General features: G+C 45.2%; 1 protein-coding gene across 1 annotated transcript in view; it reads left to right on the forward strand.

Annotated features, from left to right (window-relative positions):
- ASB14 (ankyrin repeat and SOCS box containing 14) overlaps positions 1-20494 on the forward strand; it is a 141743-nt gene that overhangs the window by 112529 nt on the left and 8720 nt on the right. The window contains exon 9 of the mRNA XM_078662379.1: positions 3067-3220. Within this exon, the coding sequence (XP_078518505.1) occupies positions 3067-3220 (154 nt within the window). The remainder of the gene's footprint in view (positions 1-3066; positions 3221-20494) is intronic.

The following is a 20494-nucleotide window of genomic DNA, read 5'->3' on the forward strand; positions in this document are numbered from 1 at the left end:
GGGCTTCTCAATCCCCAGTGCACAGCTTCGAGGATACCTCAGGAGCTGCACAGGTAGCAAGTTGCAGGCTTTTCAAGATGTCCGGTCCCACGTGTCTCGTCGCCTCCACGGATCTCAGCTATGCTGCAGACGTGAAGAGAGGGTCAGAGAGGTCTGGAAGTCTGGGTCTTGTCAGGCTCTGTGCTCGGGTCCCGGAGGGAGCGTCGACAAAGCAAGCTGTTGATTTGCTGGATGGTGCCTGGTTGCCCAGGGTGGTCCCTCCTTGGCCACAAGGGAGATTCTTCAGTTTTCAGCTTCAGCAGAACGTCGAAGGTCCAGAGTTTCGTGTCAAGTTTCGATTCCAGGATTAATCTAAAGTCCTAGGACTCAGCTCCTACTTTTATACAACTAAAAGGGGCTGGATTACTTTCTAGGTCCCTCCTATGGGTGGGACCAGGAAGGGGGGTGGTTACACCCCCTTTCCTTTGTCCAGTTTCGCGCCAGAGCTGGGGCTGGAGTGCTGAATGAGACAGGCAATGTCTCATTCTATTCAGCCCTCCCTGTCTGACACAGTCCTGTCTGGGGTGGTGCTCGCACCTCTCCAGGCAGGAAACCTATTGTCCAAACCTCCGTGACTGAAAGGACTCTCAGCAGCAGGAGGTCAGACTTGTGTCTGTGGCAGCAGCGTCTATTTTGTGACGCTGGGGCTCTGGTTAACTTTAACCTGGATAGTCAGCACTAACATGCCTTCTCCCTCTAGAAGGGTGGAATGCTAACCCCGTCGCCATAATTGGCGAGGGGGTAGTATTCCAAAGCGTATGACACCTTCCATGACATGTTTTGATAAAGCCAAACCAGAGTTAGCATTTAACCGCGAGGTTCATAATGCACTTAAGAGTATATGGTATGGCAATATCATAGAACAGCTATAAGGACATGGTTCCGAAAGCTGCGGACAGGCTCAGCTCATGCTAGAGCACCATCTCACACATAACCAAGCACTCTGCCTCCAGGATTGTTAAGGCCTGCCATAGGAGTGACTTATAGGTTACTGTGCGTCTATATATAAGGGTAGATATAGGAATACTATACCTAAGCAAGGGGTGATAACACAACCTTGCCCCAGCTGAGTGATCAGCCAGTTGTGTCAGTTTGAGTGGCCAGCCAGGGGTGGCATAATACATGCTGCAGCCCCTGGTAGGCCTTGGTTACACCTATGCCCTGAGTACCTAGGGTACACTTCTACAGGGGCTGACATGGTGAACCAATTTCCAATTGTGGTTGTACCTAGAGTACATGGTGTGAATTTAGAGAGAGTGCATCTAGGCTGTGGGTCTGATTAGGAGGCCCGCAGCCACATCTAAGTCGAAAACCAGTAAAGCAAAGCAAAAAGTGGGGGTGACCATAGGAAGCAGACCCTACTCTCCTACATGTAAGTTGATCAATTAAATAAAAATGGAAATATACCATTTTATGACTCAATTTATTTTCAAAACACAATATGAAAATAGATGCATACCAGTAAGAGAGCCGAAAAATAAATATGGATAAACACAGACGTAAATGCTAAAAAAATATATACCATAAAACCCAGAGTCTTAGTTATAAGCAAACGAAAAAACACTCTTCCTATGGTAACTAAATCCTGACTATAATTATACAATGGCGGCTTCCACTATGATTTTATGAATATATATATATATATATATATATATATATATATATATATATATATATATTCATTATATATATTAATTAGTGATGGCATATGTGAGGTCATAAGAAGTGCATTGTGGGGGCGTAGGTGTGTGAAGAAATATATTTGAAAAAAACTCTGGGGGAAAAATGGAAACGCATGCAGTTTAAAAAAAATAATTTACATACACACATTGCCAAAAGTAGTACATTTACTATAAAGTATAAGAGTACATTTACCACATTGTTGGGTCCTTCTTGGCTGTTATATATTTAGACTCATAAGCTTTGCTCCAACCCTGTGTTTCATGGAGTGGAGACATGTAAGTCTACATTTTATAGTAAATTTACACATGAAATGGTGAATAGCTAAAAGTGATACATTCACTGCAAAGAGTCAGAGTAAATTTACTCTTGAAGATTGGGTCACTTGTAATTTTATCTTAGTGAATAGGCTCCAGTGTGTTTACATTTTCTGCAGTGCTGGCAAACTGAAATTGAACAGAAGGGAACACAGGCACACATATGTTAAGTTCCAAAATCACAAAATTTGCTTGCTTGGAGGTGTCACTGATGTACATTTGGTAAAAATTGTAATGTCAGCTATATATAATTTAGGCATACGTACATGGAGGCCTACTTTTCTTTTTGCGATATCAAGTGTTATTCAAAGCTTTATTTGAAAACAATTTTTTATTGTTTTCAAGTTATGCAAATAGAAGATTCCAACTGACATTTCCGTTAACACAGTTATTATGTGTTACAAGTCGACATGTATCAAGAATAATATAGGTTGTTATCACATGTATTGCCATTAAATGCTGAAGAGAAAGCAGGATAAATAAATAGAGTCATTTAAGTTCAAAAACTTGGCAAAAGAGGTGGGCGTTCAGCAATGTATGCAATTATCTGATGTTCTTCAGGTGAAGAGGTAAGAGGGGGGAGTTTCAGTGGGAGGGGTTTTTATACTTCAACAATAACATCGTGAGACAGTGGAAAAAAACAAAACAAAAATGATTACTTTCTGTAAACAATGCACCTATGAGATAAGGAATTTAATGTGTGATGATTCAGTATACTTTTGAGATATACAAAATGTTCCTTTTGAATGTCTGCACTCCATAAGAGATGTGAGAATACAATAAACGCCCAATAGCATGAGATGAGCGAGTAATAGTGCTCTGGTAGAGTCAAAGCCCACTCTGTTAATTGCAAAGAATTGCTAACAATAGGTCAAGCATATAGCTGCTCTATTAAGCCAGACCTAAACAGCTGGTGCTAAACTATATGTAAGGGTTGCTTCTCTTATGATTTGTGTTCTGGGCATCATGTACAGAGAGAACTAAACTATGAACTGTACCCTGTTAACGTTTTCTTTGGTTTCTTCCTCAGTTCTGTGAAGTGATAACACTTAACTGGTTGCGGCATCTTTCTGGAAATGTGGTGCGAGCGTTACTTGATTATGTTGACCATGTAGAGCTCTGCTCAAAATTAAAAGATGTTCTTGTTGAACAGATGCTTTGGCCTGAAATCAACACAATTTTGCGTAAGTATCTGATACATAAATCGTTGTTTGTTCCCTTAATTGAACATTGTAATACTATAGGGCTCCATTGAAGCCAATGAAGTGACAACAGGAGAATGATTGCCATTAGAGTCATTGGCTCTGGGCTTTAACACGTCATTAATTCTAAATGGATCCAATGCATTGCTTAAAGGTAGCACTGATCATCTGCTCCCTCATTGGAATGCTGAGAGTGGGACAGCCAATCAAATTCTGTAGTCAATAACTATTAGTATAGGCCCTCACTGACAGCTCTCACTGCAGACAACCCATTTTTAGAGGGACATGATATAGGGGTTGTTAACATACCAAGCAAAACCCATCTGCTAATACCATTACTGACCTTGGAGCCATTCAATAACAATCGTAATGGTCATTTACCCTCCTTATAGACCTCACCTATAGCATAGTTGATGAAAGGTATACCCACCAGCTTTGGGTTCTCATACTATGTTAAATCTAGTTGTTTACCTGCGTTGTATTGTATTGTAATTTCATATGAATAGCGGTGGGAAAGGTGCCCCTTGGTTCACCCCTACTCTGAGGGAGCAGAGGAAAGAACTACGCAATACAGAAAGAATCTGGAGGAGGAAAAAAGATGAAGAATCCTATGAACGGGGGGAGGAGCCAAGCCGGCGACCGAGATGGCCGCCTAGTCCCTCGGCTCCGAGTACCATCTCCTCCGGTGCTTACATCCTGCTTGGTATCCTGAAGCAAAATGGCATAACTGGGTATATGAACACGACCGATCATCGATGGCGCAATCCCGAGGTTTGTGCCTGCTTTATAAAGGGAGAAACAGCCAACGACGTCTGCGGCCCGTAGCAACCCTATGACAGGGGCCTCGATTAGACTGTAAGGCCGGCCTCCAAGTGCACAACAGCGGCCACCGGAGGCGTAGAGGGGCCGGTCGGATCGTGTGTGGCAAGGAACGGCCGATTTTTGCAGCGTTCGCACTGGCCGATTGGGGGCACGAGTCGGGGATAAGCCTGTCGTTGTGCCCCTGTGTGGATTAACCGTTGATGCACAGCGAGATGCCTTATCCAATACCCAGATACAACAAGATGGCGTCCGTCGCTGATACCGGAGGGCCAGAGACACTGATCTTCGTGCCATTTCAAGCCCGCGATGTCGGATGCCTCGGACATCCTGTAGGCTCTAGATTGGAACTGAGCGATGGAACTTTTCTCCACGTCATGTTGCTAGTGACTCTGGTGTTGCTTCAGCTGTGTTTGGACATTGAGATATTCTCCCCCTGCGCTACTCTGCCGAAGGAAGTGTGGAAGACATGTTTTTGTGCCGGGTTGGGTCCGCCGTACCAGCAGGAAATGGGCTTGGATGAGGTCCGGTTGCATCAAAGCATTGCAAAAGTGTTGCTGGCTGGGCTTGCCTTGGCATTCCGATTCCCTGCTGCTATAGACTTGGAGATTGGTAATTTGGTGGGCTTTGGCGGTATAAGCAAGACTGGACAAGGATAAATGATGCTTCCTCCGTATTGACATTTTCTGATTTTAGGGTTCTGAGGGATATGCGATACATGGTCTTCGGCTGATTCTGTCCCTTGTAAATTGTCCTATCATATTGGCCCTTGCTGTTGTGGGGACGTGAGGGTTTGGGCTAAACTTGATTGGGCTCTGATGCAATGTTTCCTTTGTTTTTGCTGGGTAATATCTGTGGGAGTGAAGGCCAGATGTGGTTCTGAGTGTTTGATATCTAAGTGTCTGATGTGTTCGAGACGGGATTTGCTGCCTCTATGGTGCCGGGGATCGGGCGGGATGGTCCTTTTTCTGCTTGCGACTCCCCTACGAAATGCCTCTTGATTTGCTATAATTTGCTTAACATTATGGCACGGAAAGTTTGCTCTTGGCGGGGGGATGGTACTCCGGGAGCTCGAATTGATTTGTTATATTCTCCTCCTCCAACTTTTTCCCTTCCTTGGGGTGTAGTTTAGGGGGCGACAGGCACGCTGCTAGTGGGGTTAGGTCGTAGCCATCTGCAGGGGTGTAGGGTGGGGGGTTGTGGGGGGGGGGTTATTTTTCCTTTGTTATTTTCTATGACCATTCTATTTCCCTTTTCCTTTCTTCACAAGGGCTGTGGCGTATTCTCCTGATTCTAGCCTAAACGTATCGGGGTGTCACATGGTTGCTCCGTATATCCTATACTCCTGGTGGGCGGGTGCTGTTGATTTTTGCCTGTGGTCGTTGCTATCTAATTGAATTGCTTTTGCCTTACGCTGCATTTGATTTTTCTGTTGCTTATGACTGTACATTTTTTTGACACTTCATTTGCCCGTCCACAGCTGTGCTGTATTTTGTTTAACGACACCCGATATGTATATTTCTCCTCTTGTGTAATAATAATAAAAAGATTTAAAAAAAAAAAAAAAGAATCCTATGAACATCATAGGCAGCTGTTTCGTACCTATAAAAAATATATACAGGAGGCTAAAGCTACATTCTATGAAAAGCGGATTAATGAGGCAGACAACGTCCAGAAGGAAACTTTCAGAATACTTGCGGAATTAAGCAAGAGAGCTCAAGATACGGATACCACAATCAGTTGCGATACCTTTCTGAAATACTTTCTGGATAAGATTGACATCATCCTAAAGGAGATAAAAAACACTGCCACTGACCCTATGGAACCACAGGTTGCTGAAACTCCGGTGGGCACCCATATGTCTAATTTCCCCCTGATAGATTCATTAGGCCTTGAAACATTGATGAGGAAAACAAAGTCAGGCTCTCCAGCGGACCCATGTCCCCCAAGTGTGTTTCACCTAGCTCGCCTTAGCCTAGAGGATCACATCTTGTCGATGCTGAACAAATCATTAGTCACAGGACGGCTACCAGTTAGCTTTAAGGAAGCCCGGGTGAAACCGCTAATAAAGAAAGTAGGAGCAGACCCCAAAGTGTTGAAAAATTATAGGCCAATCTCCCAGCTACCATTCCTGTCCAAAGTTCTTGAGCAACATGTGCTGATATCCCTGGCATCGTTCCTGGAGTCTAACCATCTTCTCCATGAGATGCAGGCAGGGTTTCGAGCACACCACAGCACCGAGCTGGTCATGCTCTCGGTGCTGGATGACCTTAGATTGATGGCTGACAGTAAAAAACCAAGCGCGCTGATACTTTTAGACCTGTCAGCGGCGTTTGATACTGTCAGCCATACTCTACTTTTGGACAGGTTGGCTAGTTTTGGGTTTCGGGATTCAGCATATCAATGGTTGGAATCTTTCCTATCTGGGAGAACCCAGAGGATTCAGTTGGGAGATACGGTATCAGGAGTGGGAGAACTTACATGTGGGGTTCCCCAGGGCTCTGCCTTGTCCCCCCTCCTGTTTAATTTGTATCTACAACCACTAATAAAAACTTTGGCGGAAATGGGCTGCCGCATATTTAATTACGCGGATGACACTCAGTTGTTGTTGAGTATGGATGACACTGAACGGGCCCCGTCACAGTTACAGGAGGTACTCAGAAACACAGTTAACTGGATGTCCAGGAACATCCTGAAGATTAACCCCGAAAAAACCGAGGTGTTAATAGTTTCATCCACCCGCTCTCCCTGGAGTGACCTGTATTGGCCCCAGGAATTGGGCCCCACTCCCAAGCCAGCCGATTTGGTAAAAAGCCTTGGCATTAAGATAGATAGCGCCCTTTCAATGGTGAGCCAGGTCTCTACCGTTGTGGGAACCTGTAACGGTCTTATAAGACAATTGCGCAAACTCGTTCCGCTTCTTTCCCAGTCCATGCTTCGTACTGTTGTCTCTGCCACCATACTTTCGAGGCTGGACTACGGAAATGCGCTGTACCTGGGTTTACCAAAGGTATTAATTAACAGACTGCAGGTGGTTCAAAATGATGCGGCAAGACTTATTTTCAAACTTCCAAGGAAATCACATGCCTCCCCGCTGCTGCAGAGCCTTCACTGGTTGCCAGTGACGCAAAGGTCTGTCTTTAAAAGTCTCTGCATAGCCCATAAATCCATCTATGGGCAAGCCCCTGCTTATATCAAAGAAAGGCTGGAGATTTATCGGCCCGAAAGAAGTCTAAGGTCCTCTGAGGCGCAATTGCTCGTGTGCCCTCGGTTTAAACTGGCCACAAAAGGTGGAAGATCTTTTTCGGTTCTGCTGCCTAGGATCTGGAATAAACTGCCTGAGGTTCTTCGTAAAGATGGAAACCGGCTCCACTTTAGGAAGACCCTAAAGACTATCTTATTCAGAGCAGCGCTGAGCCCAGTATAGTCTCCACTCGTTCCCCGATTGCTGATTAGGTTGCTATGTTTTGTGGTCAAAAGCGCCCTGAGACCTGCCGGTGATTTGGCGCTATACAAACCCACACTAACAATAACAACAATAACAACAATTTATTTAGCGCTTACTACCCAATACGAGGTGTCTAAGTGCTTTTTCGGTGAGTAGCACACTACTCCGCAACCCATAAAGGATTAGTGTTCAATTAGTATAGTGAAATATGAAAGTAATTTGAGAGGGGGATAGGTTAGTCAGTTCCTTGGATTCAGAAGGATAGCGGAGGGATAGAAGAGGGAAAAAGGTTTGCATTTATATAGCGCTTGTTACCCCTGATGGGGTGTTGAAGAACTTTTTTCAGCGAGTAGCATGCTACTCCGGAACCCACAAAGGATTAGTGGTGAATTAGTATAGTGAAATATAAAAGTAATTTGAGTGGTGGATATTAGTCTGTTATTTGGATTGAGAAGTATAGCAGAGGGATAGCCGAGGGAAAAAGGTTTGCATTTATATAGCGCTTGTTACCCCTGATGAGGTGTGAAGCGCTTTTTTCGGTGAGTAGCACGCTCCTCTGGAACCCATAAAGGATTATTTGTGAATTAGTATAATGAAATATGAAATTTGAGAAGTGGACATGTTAGTCTGTTATTTTGAGTGAAAGGATAGTGGAGAGATAGAAGACTGAAGTATTTAGCCTTTTTTTTTTTTTTTTTTTTTTTGGAGGTCATAAGGAGTAAAAAGGGATGTGGAGGGGAAGAGTCAGAGGGAAGAGTTTAGAAATGCTTGTGTTGGGGGATCAATATAGTAATAGAGGTGTCAGATGGTGCAAGGAGGGGTAGGGGAGAGTCTAGAAAGGGCTATTTTGGGGAGCATAGTAGTGGTATGGGTTTTGAGATGAATGATAGAGTGGATGTAGAGGTATAGGGTGAGAAATAGGGTGGTGCATTGGAAAGAGTAGTATAAAGAGGTTTGAGATGAGTCAGAGAGTTGAGGTAGAAGATATATTCAATGAGGTATAGAGTGAGAAATAGGGTAGTGCATTGGATATGCTGAATTAGAAGAAAATAATAAATATATAGATCCATAAGTACATGGAAAGTTTGTAGATGCATAAAGGAAGTAAGTATATGTAGATTAAAGATATTGATAAGGTATAGGGTGAGAAATAGGGTAGAGCATCGAAATGCTTTTTTGTTGTTGAGGAAAGTAATACATATATCGATCCAAGTACATAGAAGGTATATAGATACATAAAGGAAGGAAGTATAAGTAGATCAAAGATGCATCCGATAAACTCTGTTTTTCAAGTGTTGTACTTAAAAAAACTTGCACTCCAGACCATCTCTAAAAGGTAGCCCTGCTTATCTGTTTCTTTTAGGAACCTCATTGAAATGAGTACTGTACAGTAATGCCCACAATTACAATGCGAAAATTGCACTGGTGTTCAAAGGTGTCTTTTATCTTAAACAATCAAGGCAATTAATTCCATGCACTTTTCATTGCGAGAAATTCTTATGATATTTGCTGACCTTGGAGGTTATTCAACTCCTGCACTGTGCTATTTACACTCCACCCAGTGTCTTATAGCTTTATGTTACCTGGTACCTTTGATTGTGAAGTAAAAAAACAGCTTTCATAATCTATTTGTGTTTTGTTTTTATTTCACCAGGAATGTATAGAACTAATACCTTAATACACAGTAGGGGGCTTATTTACAAGCCCATTGTGGCGCCAGTGCGTCACTTTTTTCGACATACCATCAGCGCAGTGTGCCGGCTCATTTTACAAGACTACGTAGTCACCCTACGTGGCTTTACATGGCCTTGTAAATATGTCCCCCTCTCAAACATTACTCTGCACGAAAGGAGCATTACATGAGCAATCCAGGGTGTTGCTGCGGGTGTTGACATGCAACACCCATGGAATCTGAAGCATTATCAGATTTTAAAGGTTTCTTAAACATGGGAATGAGTCAGATTTCTACGCCTCCCCAAGGGTGGCATAAGGGAGGCCCAACGAGGAGAATAATCCTTTATTTCTCCTCATTTTTCCTTTATCTTTGTGTGCTGCATTCTGCAGCACATATAGAAATAGGAAAGCACCTCTTGTAATTGTTTTTGTGCAGGAAAGTGTTCCTCTCTGCACAAAAACAATCACTCTTACAATGCAGGCACCCTTGCACCATGGCACAAGGGTGCCTGCGTTGACACAAGGTAGCCTATTGTGCACAAGTGCAGAGGGAAAGGAAAGGAATGCCCTGTATCTCATAGCATGGTGTATTCTGGCCCTTTACTTGTGGTGCAGGGCAGCACAACAAGATTACTTGTGTCACTGCCCTGTGCCAAAACCTAGTCAATGAGGCCCTAATCTTTTTGGATGGCATTTGGTTCACCATCAAATCCAACCACAGAAGTATTAACACTTTATCCTTTTTTCCTGTGCAGTCGTTCTCATTTAAGGGCGACCCAACCTTTTAGATAGAGCAAAGAGCAATTTGTGCTAGTCCATCCCAAAAATTGCATACTATCTTTTTTGTAGTTAAATTTTTCTTGGAGCAATGGGAAGGACATGCCCCAAATTAATGTCCTGATGAATATAAGGCTAACTTTGGCATAATAGTGGTCCATCTGTGATATATTGTGGGCATACCTGCCAACATTCTGACATTCCCTAGCATAATAGTAGCATATTATTGATAATACGTTTGCATTTGTGACCACATTGTAGCTATACCTAGCATAATAGTGGCTCATCCTTGACATATTGCACCGATTCCGGACAACGTTTCAACTATCCCATGCATGTTGATACCCATCCACGTCATATTGTGAATGTTCTTGTCATAGTTTGACTTGAAAACTCCTGCCAACTGATGGACAGTCCTAATATTTAATGACTATGAGAAATGGGCATGAAAGTCAGGACCTGCCCTTCTTTGATGGTAATAAATGTGAGTACTTGGTGAAAAGGGGCATGCTGATTGTGGGGACTAAAAATGAAAAATGAATTTCAGGTTGACATAACTACATTGTTTTCAGGGCAATCACAAGATGGTTTGAGTTTGAGTTTGAGTTTAAAATTATTTATAAAGCGCACGTACACCTGGCGGTTTCATGGCGCTATAAGGTGCTGAGCCCAAGAGGGCAGAAAGCAAAGGAGAGTGGGGAGAAGCGGTTTATGGGGAAAAAGCTTGAGAAAAGTTTTTAGGGCCTTACGGAAGAGTGTGTATTGAGGGCAAGATCTGAGGTGGGCCGGGAGAGAGTTCCAAAAAGCAGGGGCGAGTGTGGAAAATTTCGTGCCACCCCACTTTTTGCGTTTAAAGCGAGGAACTGTGAGCAATTGTTGGGCGGATGAGCGTAGCTCCCCGACAGGGACTTAGGGTTTGATTTCAGAAGATATAAAGGCAGGGGCTACGCCGGCCCGGGCCTGAAAGGTGATGCAGCCCAGCTTGAACAGGGCTCATTCTCGGATAGGGAGCCAGTGTAGGGACTTGAGGAGGGGAGTGACGTGATGGGATTTGGCCAAGTTGAAGACCAGGCGAGCCGCCTGGGTTTGGACCAGCTGGAGTCGTCGCATGCTGTAGGCGGGCATGCCACAGTAAAGGGCATTGCCATAGTCCAGGCGAGAGGTTACCATTGCCAGGACTATGAGCTTAAGGACAGAGAAAGAAAAAAAACAGGAAACTTTGCGAATGGTACGAAGTGAAAAAAAAGAAGAGGACACCACAGAGCTAACTTGGGAGTGAAGAGTGAGTTGATCGTTTAGTTTAAAACCAAGGGTTTTAACAGATGAAGAGGGGGGGAGGAGGACCCAAGGAGGGGGGCCAGAAGAGAGGGGTCCAGGGACTGGAGCAACCACCTGTCAGAACCAGCTCCGTTTTGTGGGGGTTTAACTTCAGGTGGTTGTAGTTCATCCAGTCCTGGATAAAAAGCATCACCGATTGGAAGTTAGACATGGACTCGGGGGATGTGGATAAAGAAAAAATGAGCTGGAGGTCATCCGCATAATTGTAGACGGAGACCTCCATCTGTTGAAGGGCAAAAATGAGGGGGGCAATGTACAAATTAAATAACAGAGGGGAAAGGGAGGAGCCCTGGGGGACTCCGCAATGAACTGCACGGAAGTCTGCCGAATAGTCACCCAGGCATACCGCCTGGGTGCGGTCCCTCAGGAAGGAGGACAGCCAGACCAAGGCCCAGCCCCCAATCCCCGCCGCCCTGACACGGGACAGTAAGGTGGAGTGGTCAACCGTGTCGAAGGCGGTGGAGAGATCGAGGAGGACCAGGGCCTGGGGGTGGTTGGTGTCCATGCCCTCTCTGAGGTTGTCAAGGACCGATAACACTAAAGACTCCGTGGAGTGTGCGGGCGGAAGCCCGCCTGACGGGGGGCTAATACCCTGTTCTCCTCCACAAAGGTGCCAAGCGCTCTGGTCACATGGCGCTCTAGTACCTTCCCAAAGAAAGGGCAATAAAGAGATGGGGCGATAATTTTTAAGAGCGGAAGGGTCGGCGCCAGGTTTTTTAAGAATGGGAAGGATGATGGCCGATTTGAGAGATGGAATGACAATGCCCTGTGATAATGAGCTATTAAGGAAATTAAGAGGGGGCAAGACACAGGCAGAAAAGATCTGTTTCAGGATGTGAGCAGGGCAGGGATCCAGAGGGGAACCTGATTTGACCAAGGGCAGGAGGGAGAGGAAAGATTCTTTTGTAAGAAAGGGCAGGGAATCAAGGCGAGCCGAGACTGGGGAATCTGGGGGTCGACAAAGGAGGAGGGGGGGGATTTCTGCTTTGATATTGGAGATTTTATCTAGGAAAAAGGAGTTGAGGGAATCACATAAGGACTGGGAAGGAGCTGGTTTGAGGGTAGCACGGTCAGAGTAGGCAAGATCGTGCACGATGGAGAAGATTTCTCTGGGCTGATTTTCGGCAGTTAGGATTTTAGAGGAAAAATGGGCAGTCTTGGTCGCCAAGATTGATTTTTTATACAAGGCCAGAAGGGTGATATATTGATTTTTAAGGTTCGGGCAGTAATCCCGCCTCCAGGTTCGCTCAGCACGACGAACCCTGAGCTTTAGGGCCTTGAGTTCCTCGTTAAACCAGCGGTTTGCGTCATTGGTGCGTCTGGATGACACCCGCCTTAGGGGGGGCGACAGAGTCGCAGCCTGATCGAAGCCATGAGTTGAGGGAGTCGGCTTGCGCGGATGACGACAGACCGTAAAAGTCCGGGCTGGACGCAGAGAGTATGGCGGATAGAGAGGCCACATCTACATGCTTTCAGGAGCGCGCCCAGATGTTTTTGGGAAGAGAGGGCTTGGGGGCTGGACTAAGAGGTAGGGAAAAAGAGATCAAGAAATGGTCGGACCAAGTGCAAGGGGAGATAGACAGAGAGGTTACTGGGCAGTTCAGGGTCCAAATCTGGTCAAGGATGTGTCCCTGGATATGGGTGGGGGAGTGAACGTGAGGGACGAAGTTAAGGGAACAAAGGGTTTCCGAGAATTCTTTTGATGTGGAGCATTCAGCCGGGTCTGAAGGCCAAAAGTTAAAGTCTCCTAACACCAGGATTGAAGAGTTATTGACTGCTAGAGTAGCCACCAGGTCTTGGAAACTAGGAAGGAAGAGATGAGAGGGTGGGGGAGGACGGTGCATAAGAAGGCAGGTCAGCGGGGTAGTAAAAGAAAGTGAGCGAGCGACTAAGAAGTCAGATGAGGCGATGGAGGGGAAGACTAGAGTTTGAAAGGAAATTTCTTTATGGGCAATGAGAGCGACACCGCCACCCAGTTTGCCAGAGGGTCGGTCGGCTCGTAGAGCATAGTATGAGGCTGGGAGCGCGGCTAGTAGAGAAGGAAGGGAGTTGTCGCAGAACCAGGTCTCTGTGAGAAATAGGAGATCGGGTTTGTACAGGTCCAGTAAGATGAAGAGTTCATGGCAGTGCTTGACTGCTGACCTGGTGTTAAGATAATAGATGGATAAGGTGGTGGGGGCAGGAGGAACCGGTAGGTCAGGACAGGGACCGATAGTAGGGGGAGAGGGTAAGGGGGGGGAGAAGGGAAAGGAGCGCGAGGCTGCCAAGCCCAGGCTGTTGATTCGTGCTGTCCCGGTATCGTCCAGAGGCCACAGACCTTGAACGTTAATCAACTGCTCGGATGAATATTGAATAATCTGGGCATAGTGAGGAGCCCCTAGCCCGGCCGGACGCGGACGAGCGCAGCGGGCTTACCTTTGGCGCGCCTTCGGCGCGCAAACGGCGTGCCCGCTGCGCTCGTCCGCTGCGTGTTCGGAAAAAGCACATCATTTATGGATAGATGGGGCGGCGGCTGGGGGCGTGGCCTCCAGGCTCGCCGGGATGACGGCGAGAAATATTTTACTTGGGGGGCCGGAGCAGCGCTAAATCCGCTGTGTGACCGGAGTTGGGTAGAGGCAAAATAGGTAGTGTTGGGCAGCAGTATTCAGTGACTGACAGTGCAAATAGTTAAAAGCAAACAGGTTAAAACGAGACACGCTCCCGGCTTTCCGCCTCAGGAGCTCAGAACTTACAGGTCTGGCGCTTGCAATCAGCGCCTCTAAGTAGGGCGGCGGCCGGGGGGCGTGGCCTCGAAAAAAGGGGCGTGGCCTCCGGGCTCGCCAGGATGATGGCGAGAAATATTTTAGATGGTGGACTGTTGAACTTATTTACAAAACATAAAAACGTAACACGTCATGGTAAAATGGGTGTATTTTCAGTAATAATAAAAGTGTTGATTTTCTGAAATATATTTTATAAAGATATTTGAAAGATAATGTATGCTGACTATGGCATTGTTGGCAGTTTTAATTCCTTATTGCTGTAGTTATTTCATGACTTGAAGAATTTCCTCATCTACTCTGATAAAGCATTTTATGATATGATAATCACAGCTTTATCAGATGTGTATGCCTTTTAATGTTTCCCGTCTTCCCTGACAAGTGGATACTCATCCTTACCTATAACTACAATTTCCTGCGAAGGGGCAGGTTGGAAAATGTAATGAAGAAAAATGCTGAATGCGTTTTGAGAGATAATAGGTCATGTGATATTAAACAACAAACTATAAAAAGCTCTTAAGTAAATCTATATGAAAATTGAGCTGGAATGTCCTTTTTGCCATCAGTTCTTTAATTTTTGAGGAGGGTGAGCCTCTACATGCTTGGAAACATTAAGGTTTGCCTATCACACCACAGAAAGTATTGGGAAATGTAATTACTTTCTGTTCAGTACACACTAACTTATTTTTTCCTCATCTGAGGCAAGCAAAATCTGCCACTGCTAAGTCTTCTTTGAACATTGGGGAAAAACACACATCAGAGATGCATCATTTTCTAAGGGTTCTCAGCGCCTGGATACACTCACGTGTGTTTAGCTGTGCTTTATAAGTCCTGTTTAATGATGATGAGGATTTCACCCATTACCATAGATTCACATTTTCAATTAAACAAAGGGCAAGAAGCAAGCCTGTATTTCCCTCTTCTTCAAAGCTTATTTTCATTAATGGAAGGCACCAGTAAATGTGTCAGTGCCAAAATTCTGATCTAACCTAAAGCATCTTTAGGAATTTCATACAAAAATACCCCTAGCCTATGGGTTTTGCCTAGCCTAGCTTCCGAGGACACAGCTCACTCTGATAGACTGGTACACACTATGGGATGTTTTTAGATCAGAGCACATACTTTGGCTACCATTATAGTTTGTTTTGATATATTTGAAGCTTATACCAGATAACTCATCAAAAGGGAGTGTCAGCTTGTAAATGAGGATTTACATTGTGATTGTTTACTAGTGATTATCGAAAAAGTGATGTTATTTATATCTGGCATCTTCTATGATGCTCTGAAGGCCTGAGAGTGTCATTTGTCTCTGGTGTTGCTGTGAGGAAACAGTTTTAGCTACATCCTTGGATTGCCAGAGACACTCAGTAGGACACGCTTCTAGAGCTGTCATTTGGTAGTCAGGAACCTCACATGAAGGAAATGGTGAAATGGATGGATGAAGACAGAAATAGTTCTAATCCCTTTTGTTTAAGATTGCCACATTCTGTGTGGAAGTACTGAACAATGGACCCAGTCAAGTTGGCAGGATTCCTTCAGAGAACTCTTCTTCCAAACGCTGATGCTATTGTTAGGGGCTTTGGCTCACTGACTAGAGGCCAGGATTCTTCTGCTAGTTACAGTTAGATGTCCTGTCTATTCTGTAAGATGTCTCCAGGCAGACACTTTGTAATAACCTGCTAGTGGGGTTTTGGCCATTTTCTCATCAATAAGAAGTGTGCTTCTGATGCCTGATGTCTGGATGTGATCCTCAAACGATAGAGTGTGTGATCCTCCAAGAGGTCTCCAGTCTAGTTTTTACTCTTGAAGCAGCAAGCTTTTCAGTTGTGGTCAGAGGACCTTCCCAATAAAGATATAGTCACTCCTGTTACTGACATTTGGGTAAGGAGGTTTTCTATTCTCATTCTAGTTGTGAATCCCACATCTGCTTCCTCCTCAATTTAAAGAAACTGAATAAGTGTGTATATTGAGTTACCTTTTGGATTATAATTTACATGTGATAACCCTGTTAGCCTTTGGGGGACTTCACCCCAAACTTTCTGCCTTCCTCCTTAATTTTTCTGACCTCGTTCTTGCTGGCCTTAGTACACTGTGCTCTTTACCACTGCTAACCAGTGCTAATGTGCGTAAACTCACTCCTCAAAACATGGTGATATTGGCTTCTCCCCAATTGACATTTTAATTTACTTTTAAGGCCCTAGTACAGTGGCACTACATGTGCACATGAACTGTAAATGAAAAGCTCCTAGTTGGCCTGCCGCATTGATTGTGCCACCTACCTAAGTAGCATTTTAAGCATGTCTCAGGCTTGCCATTACAGCCTGCCTGTGAGCAGTTTATAACTGCCATTTCGACCTGGCAAAGTAAACCTTTTGCCAGGTCCAAACCTTCCTTCTTAATACATATGTCACCCCTAGCGTAGGCCATGGACAGTTCATGTATGGTGTCTCTGGAACTGGAATTTAAAATCCTAACTTATGGTGAAGTCAGGTTTTACATTACAATTGTGAAAAAGCTCTTTTAGAAAGTTGACATTTTCCTACCTTACAAAAAAAAAAAGAGAACAGACTTGCACAGCTGAGTAAATCCACAGTAGATCAATTCAAAATTTGTAGCGTGCTCCCAGAAAACGCCGACTGGCCTTATCAGCGTGAAAGTAAGAGACTAATGCAAAGCTCCCCCCACTGGAAGGAGACTCCCAGTGCACAGCTGAAGAAAGACACTCCTGTCTTATGTTATGTATTCCAGATCACCCACAGTTCAATCAAAGCGCAAGCTTGAAAAAGTTCCTCAGTGATTTATTTCATAAGTACATAAATCATCAGTAGTTCCAGAGGCCTGAAATCAACATCATCCATGAACAATTTTATCCATTAAGCATAACTCCCAATGCATTTCGGGCTGGATTAAAGCCCTTCCTCAGGGGAACGCTCTAAAAACGTAAAGGAAAACAAAAGCAGTTTTAATGTCATGTAATACCATGAAGTACCCATGACCTTAGCCTCACAACTGTGCTGTTAATGAAGTGTCCGCAGTGAACAGACTTCTCCTCAGTGCTCACGTATAATCATAAGTGATCATGGCAAATACTAAAACCAATGCGGGTGCCAAACAAGTATACACGTTACACAAAATATAAAAAGTTCAAAGAAAATAGCATTATCATAAGTCATGATGTGAACATGCAAAAAATAGTGAAAAGATATACCGGGTCTCCCATACCGGAAGGTGCATCAAAGATTGAACGTACAAACCTCATGCGCCGGCTTTAGACTACAGTGCACCAATACGGTTTAACAGTGTGCGCATTAAAGATCAAACCGGGTAATCACAACTATCAGAGTCCTCCGTGGAGGTACTTACATGCAGCAGAATGGAAGAATCGGCTCTGTTGGTACACAGCTAGCCGCCTCGGCGTGCGGGGGGGCATTCCAGTTAATATGCGCGCGCCGACCTCCGCCAGCAGCTCGATTATCCTGTCTTTCATCCTGACCTTACACCTGATTTCCTTGTTTATGAAGGTCTACAGCTTCCAAAGGTGCAATCCTGAGATTTCTACCTTATCGGCTGACGAAGATACGCCGTGTTTCCTTTCTCGGCCTAACAACGTGTGGAAGCCGGGGCCTCGATTTCTAGACTACCCGAGTCAGAGTTGAACAACATCGGCCGTGAGACCTGGACTGAGCCCGGTCTCCCGAAGAGTGCCTGAATTGTTGACTTTTCCTCTGAACGATCCACGCCCGGGACACGCCATCGTGCCACGCCGACTGCTGTGGTGGGGACCCGGTGCCCGGAGACCTTGCTGCCCCTTCGGGGTCGACGGGCTGGGGTCCTCTCTGACGGCGACGGTGTGTTCTGTACGACGAGGAGCGCCCATTATTTGTGATCAGATTTGCGTGGCCTGTGACTCCGGAGCAGCCGGCCTCCGGGGTTCAAGTCCGGCTCTGTCTCCTACTGAGAGGGGATGGAGCGGACGGAGGGCACGCCATCGCTACGGGCCGTTGTGGCCGCCATTGGGGCGCTCCATTCACACACAGTCGCTGTGTTCCGGACACTGATGGTGAAAGTGGACTGTATCCTGGAACCTGAGGATGACACCTCGTTTGGTTTCCAGCTGGAGATGGTACCAGCGGTGCATTGCATCTCAGAGGTCGAGGTCCCTGTGCATAACCCGGAATTTATGAATCTTGATGGTCCCCTATTACCGGCTAGCCAGCCCGTACTTCTCGCTAGCGTCTTTTGCCTGACCCTGCGGCCACCAAACACATCTATAGACGGTCTTCCATGTGGCTACGAGTTCCTTGTTGATGGTTTCGGATATTCGCTGTTTTTGGACACCTTTCCTAGTTCGAGCCGTGAACTTTTATCCTGTTTTCGATCCTCTTGTGCTGAAAAGAACTTTTGTGGACGCCTTGCCTTTTCCATCAAAATGGCGGCTCGAGTGGCAAAGACTCTTCTGATGGACCGTACTGGCCAGGGCTGAACGTTATCGCTGGGTTCCGATATAATAGCTTTTCATAATGCCGGGGTTGTACCTATATTGTGATGGGAATTGGGTGGCTGTTGTTTATCCTCCCTTGACTGGTTTGTATACTTGCTGAATATTGATTTTATCATGTCTCCGGGTGGTTGCTGTTGGCGGAGGGTATGGGAGACCGGGAGTGTGTCTGCTTTCTCCTCCTCCGCTTTCTCTTTTCCCTTCCTTTAGGGTAGTTCTTGGGCGACAGGCACGCTGCTAGTGGGGTTAGGCCGTAGCCATTGCAGGGGTGCAGGGTGGGGGGTTAGGGGTGGTTTTTTTTTTATTTTGCCTTTCTTATGTTCTATGGCCCCCTTTTGTTTTCCCTTTTCCTTCTACGAGAGATGGGCTGTTTATCTTTCACGGATCCTTCATTGTCCGGGTGTCTTCGATGACTTAATTATCCTGTAACATTGTGGACGAGGTCGTGCGGGTGGGATTGCTATGCTTGATTCACAGATTGCTTATTTCCTGTTTCCGTTATGTGTACCCGTGATGGGCCTTTTACTTCCTACAGTGATTATTGTTTGTTTACTTCCCCCACCTGGTCCTTATTCTGTATTTCATTGCGAAACACCTGATGTTTGTATGCCTACTCTTGTCTTACTGTTAAATAATAAAATATATAAAAAAAAATTTAAAAAAAGAAAGTGGGCCTTTGGTGCTCTGCTAGCCTCTGTGGACCCAGCAAAACCAATGCATCTACTTTGCTGCACGGTGCAACCCTGAGCAGACCCGATGCATCGCCGATGCTTAGTGGACCAGAACCGCCGCAAAGACCTGCATGGCAGTGCAGCCTGTTGCCATATCGGAACAACAGCTGTGAGACACATCCTCAGTGCAGATCCTTGCATCCCTCATCGATGGCTGCCTCGACAATGACACCGAACTCCAAATCGCAGTTTTGCAGCTCCTCGAAACCGACTGGGCGATGCATCCGTGACTCTGTACTTCACATCGCAAGCCCTCATTGACAGGATTTTTTATGGTGCTGCAACAGGACTTTACACCGTAGCATTTCGGCCAAGCGACGCATCTTCAATGGGGATCCTCACAATGCTCCGCAATCCAGAATTGAAGGTACTTTGTTCTGCAGGCCGAAGTGGGTCCATGTAGCTGGCCCGCATTCCATTGCGGTTAGCCTGAACTTGCGACTTTGTTGTGGTCGGGCGTGACCATATAGCCACAGTTGGTACTTCATGCCTTTTTGCTCTATCTTTTTACTAAAATCTTTCAAATTTAATATCTCCAGCTCTACTGATTGGATGTTTGTCATTTTGGTCATGTTTTATATATTAAACATTAATCTATGTTTCTATATGTGTTGTGTGCTTTTTTCGGGGTGTGCTTTCACTGTGCTACTGTTTGAAGTGTTGCACAAATACTTTACATATTGACTCTGAGTTAAACCTGACGGCTCTTTGCCAAGCTATCCGAAGGCTGAGCACAGGTTAATTTATAGTTTGCCTGTGACTTCATCCTGAGAAGAAATGCGGTTGCTGCCCAATTTCTTACAGCATCATATTGCAAGAATTCCTTCACTTCTCTAGATCAGGAGAAAATCTACATCCACATATTAATTTTGCAATCACATCAGATGTCCCTGAATTTTTCAGTGCCCATTTTCAGTTCAAAGTTCTACAGTATGGCTTGAAATCCTCACCATGAGCGTTCATGAAATTTCATACTCCATTGGTTGGAATACAGCATGCCAGAGCAATCAATTTTTAACCCCACCTGGACAATGCTTAACCTCATCAGACAAGTGTGGGTACAGAGAAACTGTGTAAACACCTAGTGTTCACCTTGAAGTTGAATCTGAAGTACTCTGTCTTCAATTATTGTCAATGTAGAGAGTTCAATAGGACTCTTTTTACGCATGTTTTTAAAATTTGAAACAGCATACCTATGCTTTCTGAAAACAT

This window comes from Lissotriton helveticus, chromosome 9 (genome assembly GCF_964261635.1).
Source record: "Lissotriton helveticus chromosome 9, aLisHel1.1, whole genome shotgun sequence".
NCBI classification, from domain to species: Eukaryota; Metazoa; Chordata; class Amphibia; order Caudata; family Salamandridae; genus Lissotriton; species Lissotriton helveticus.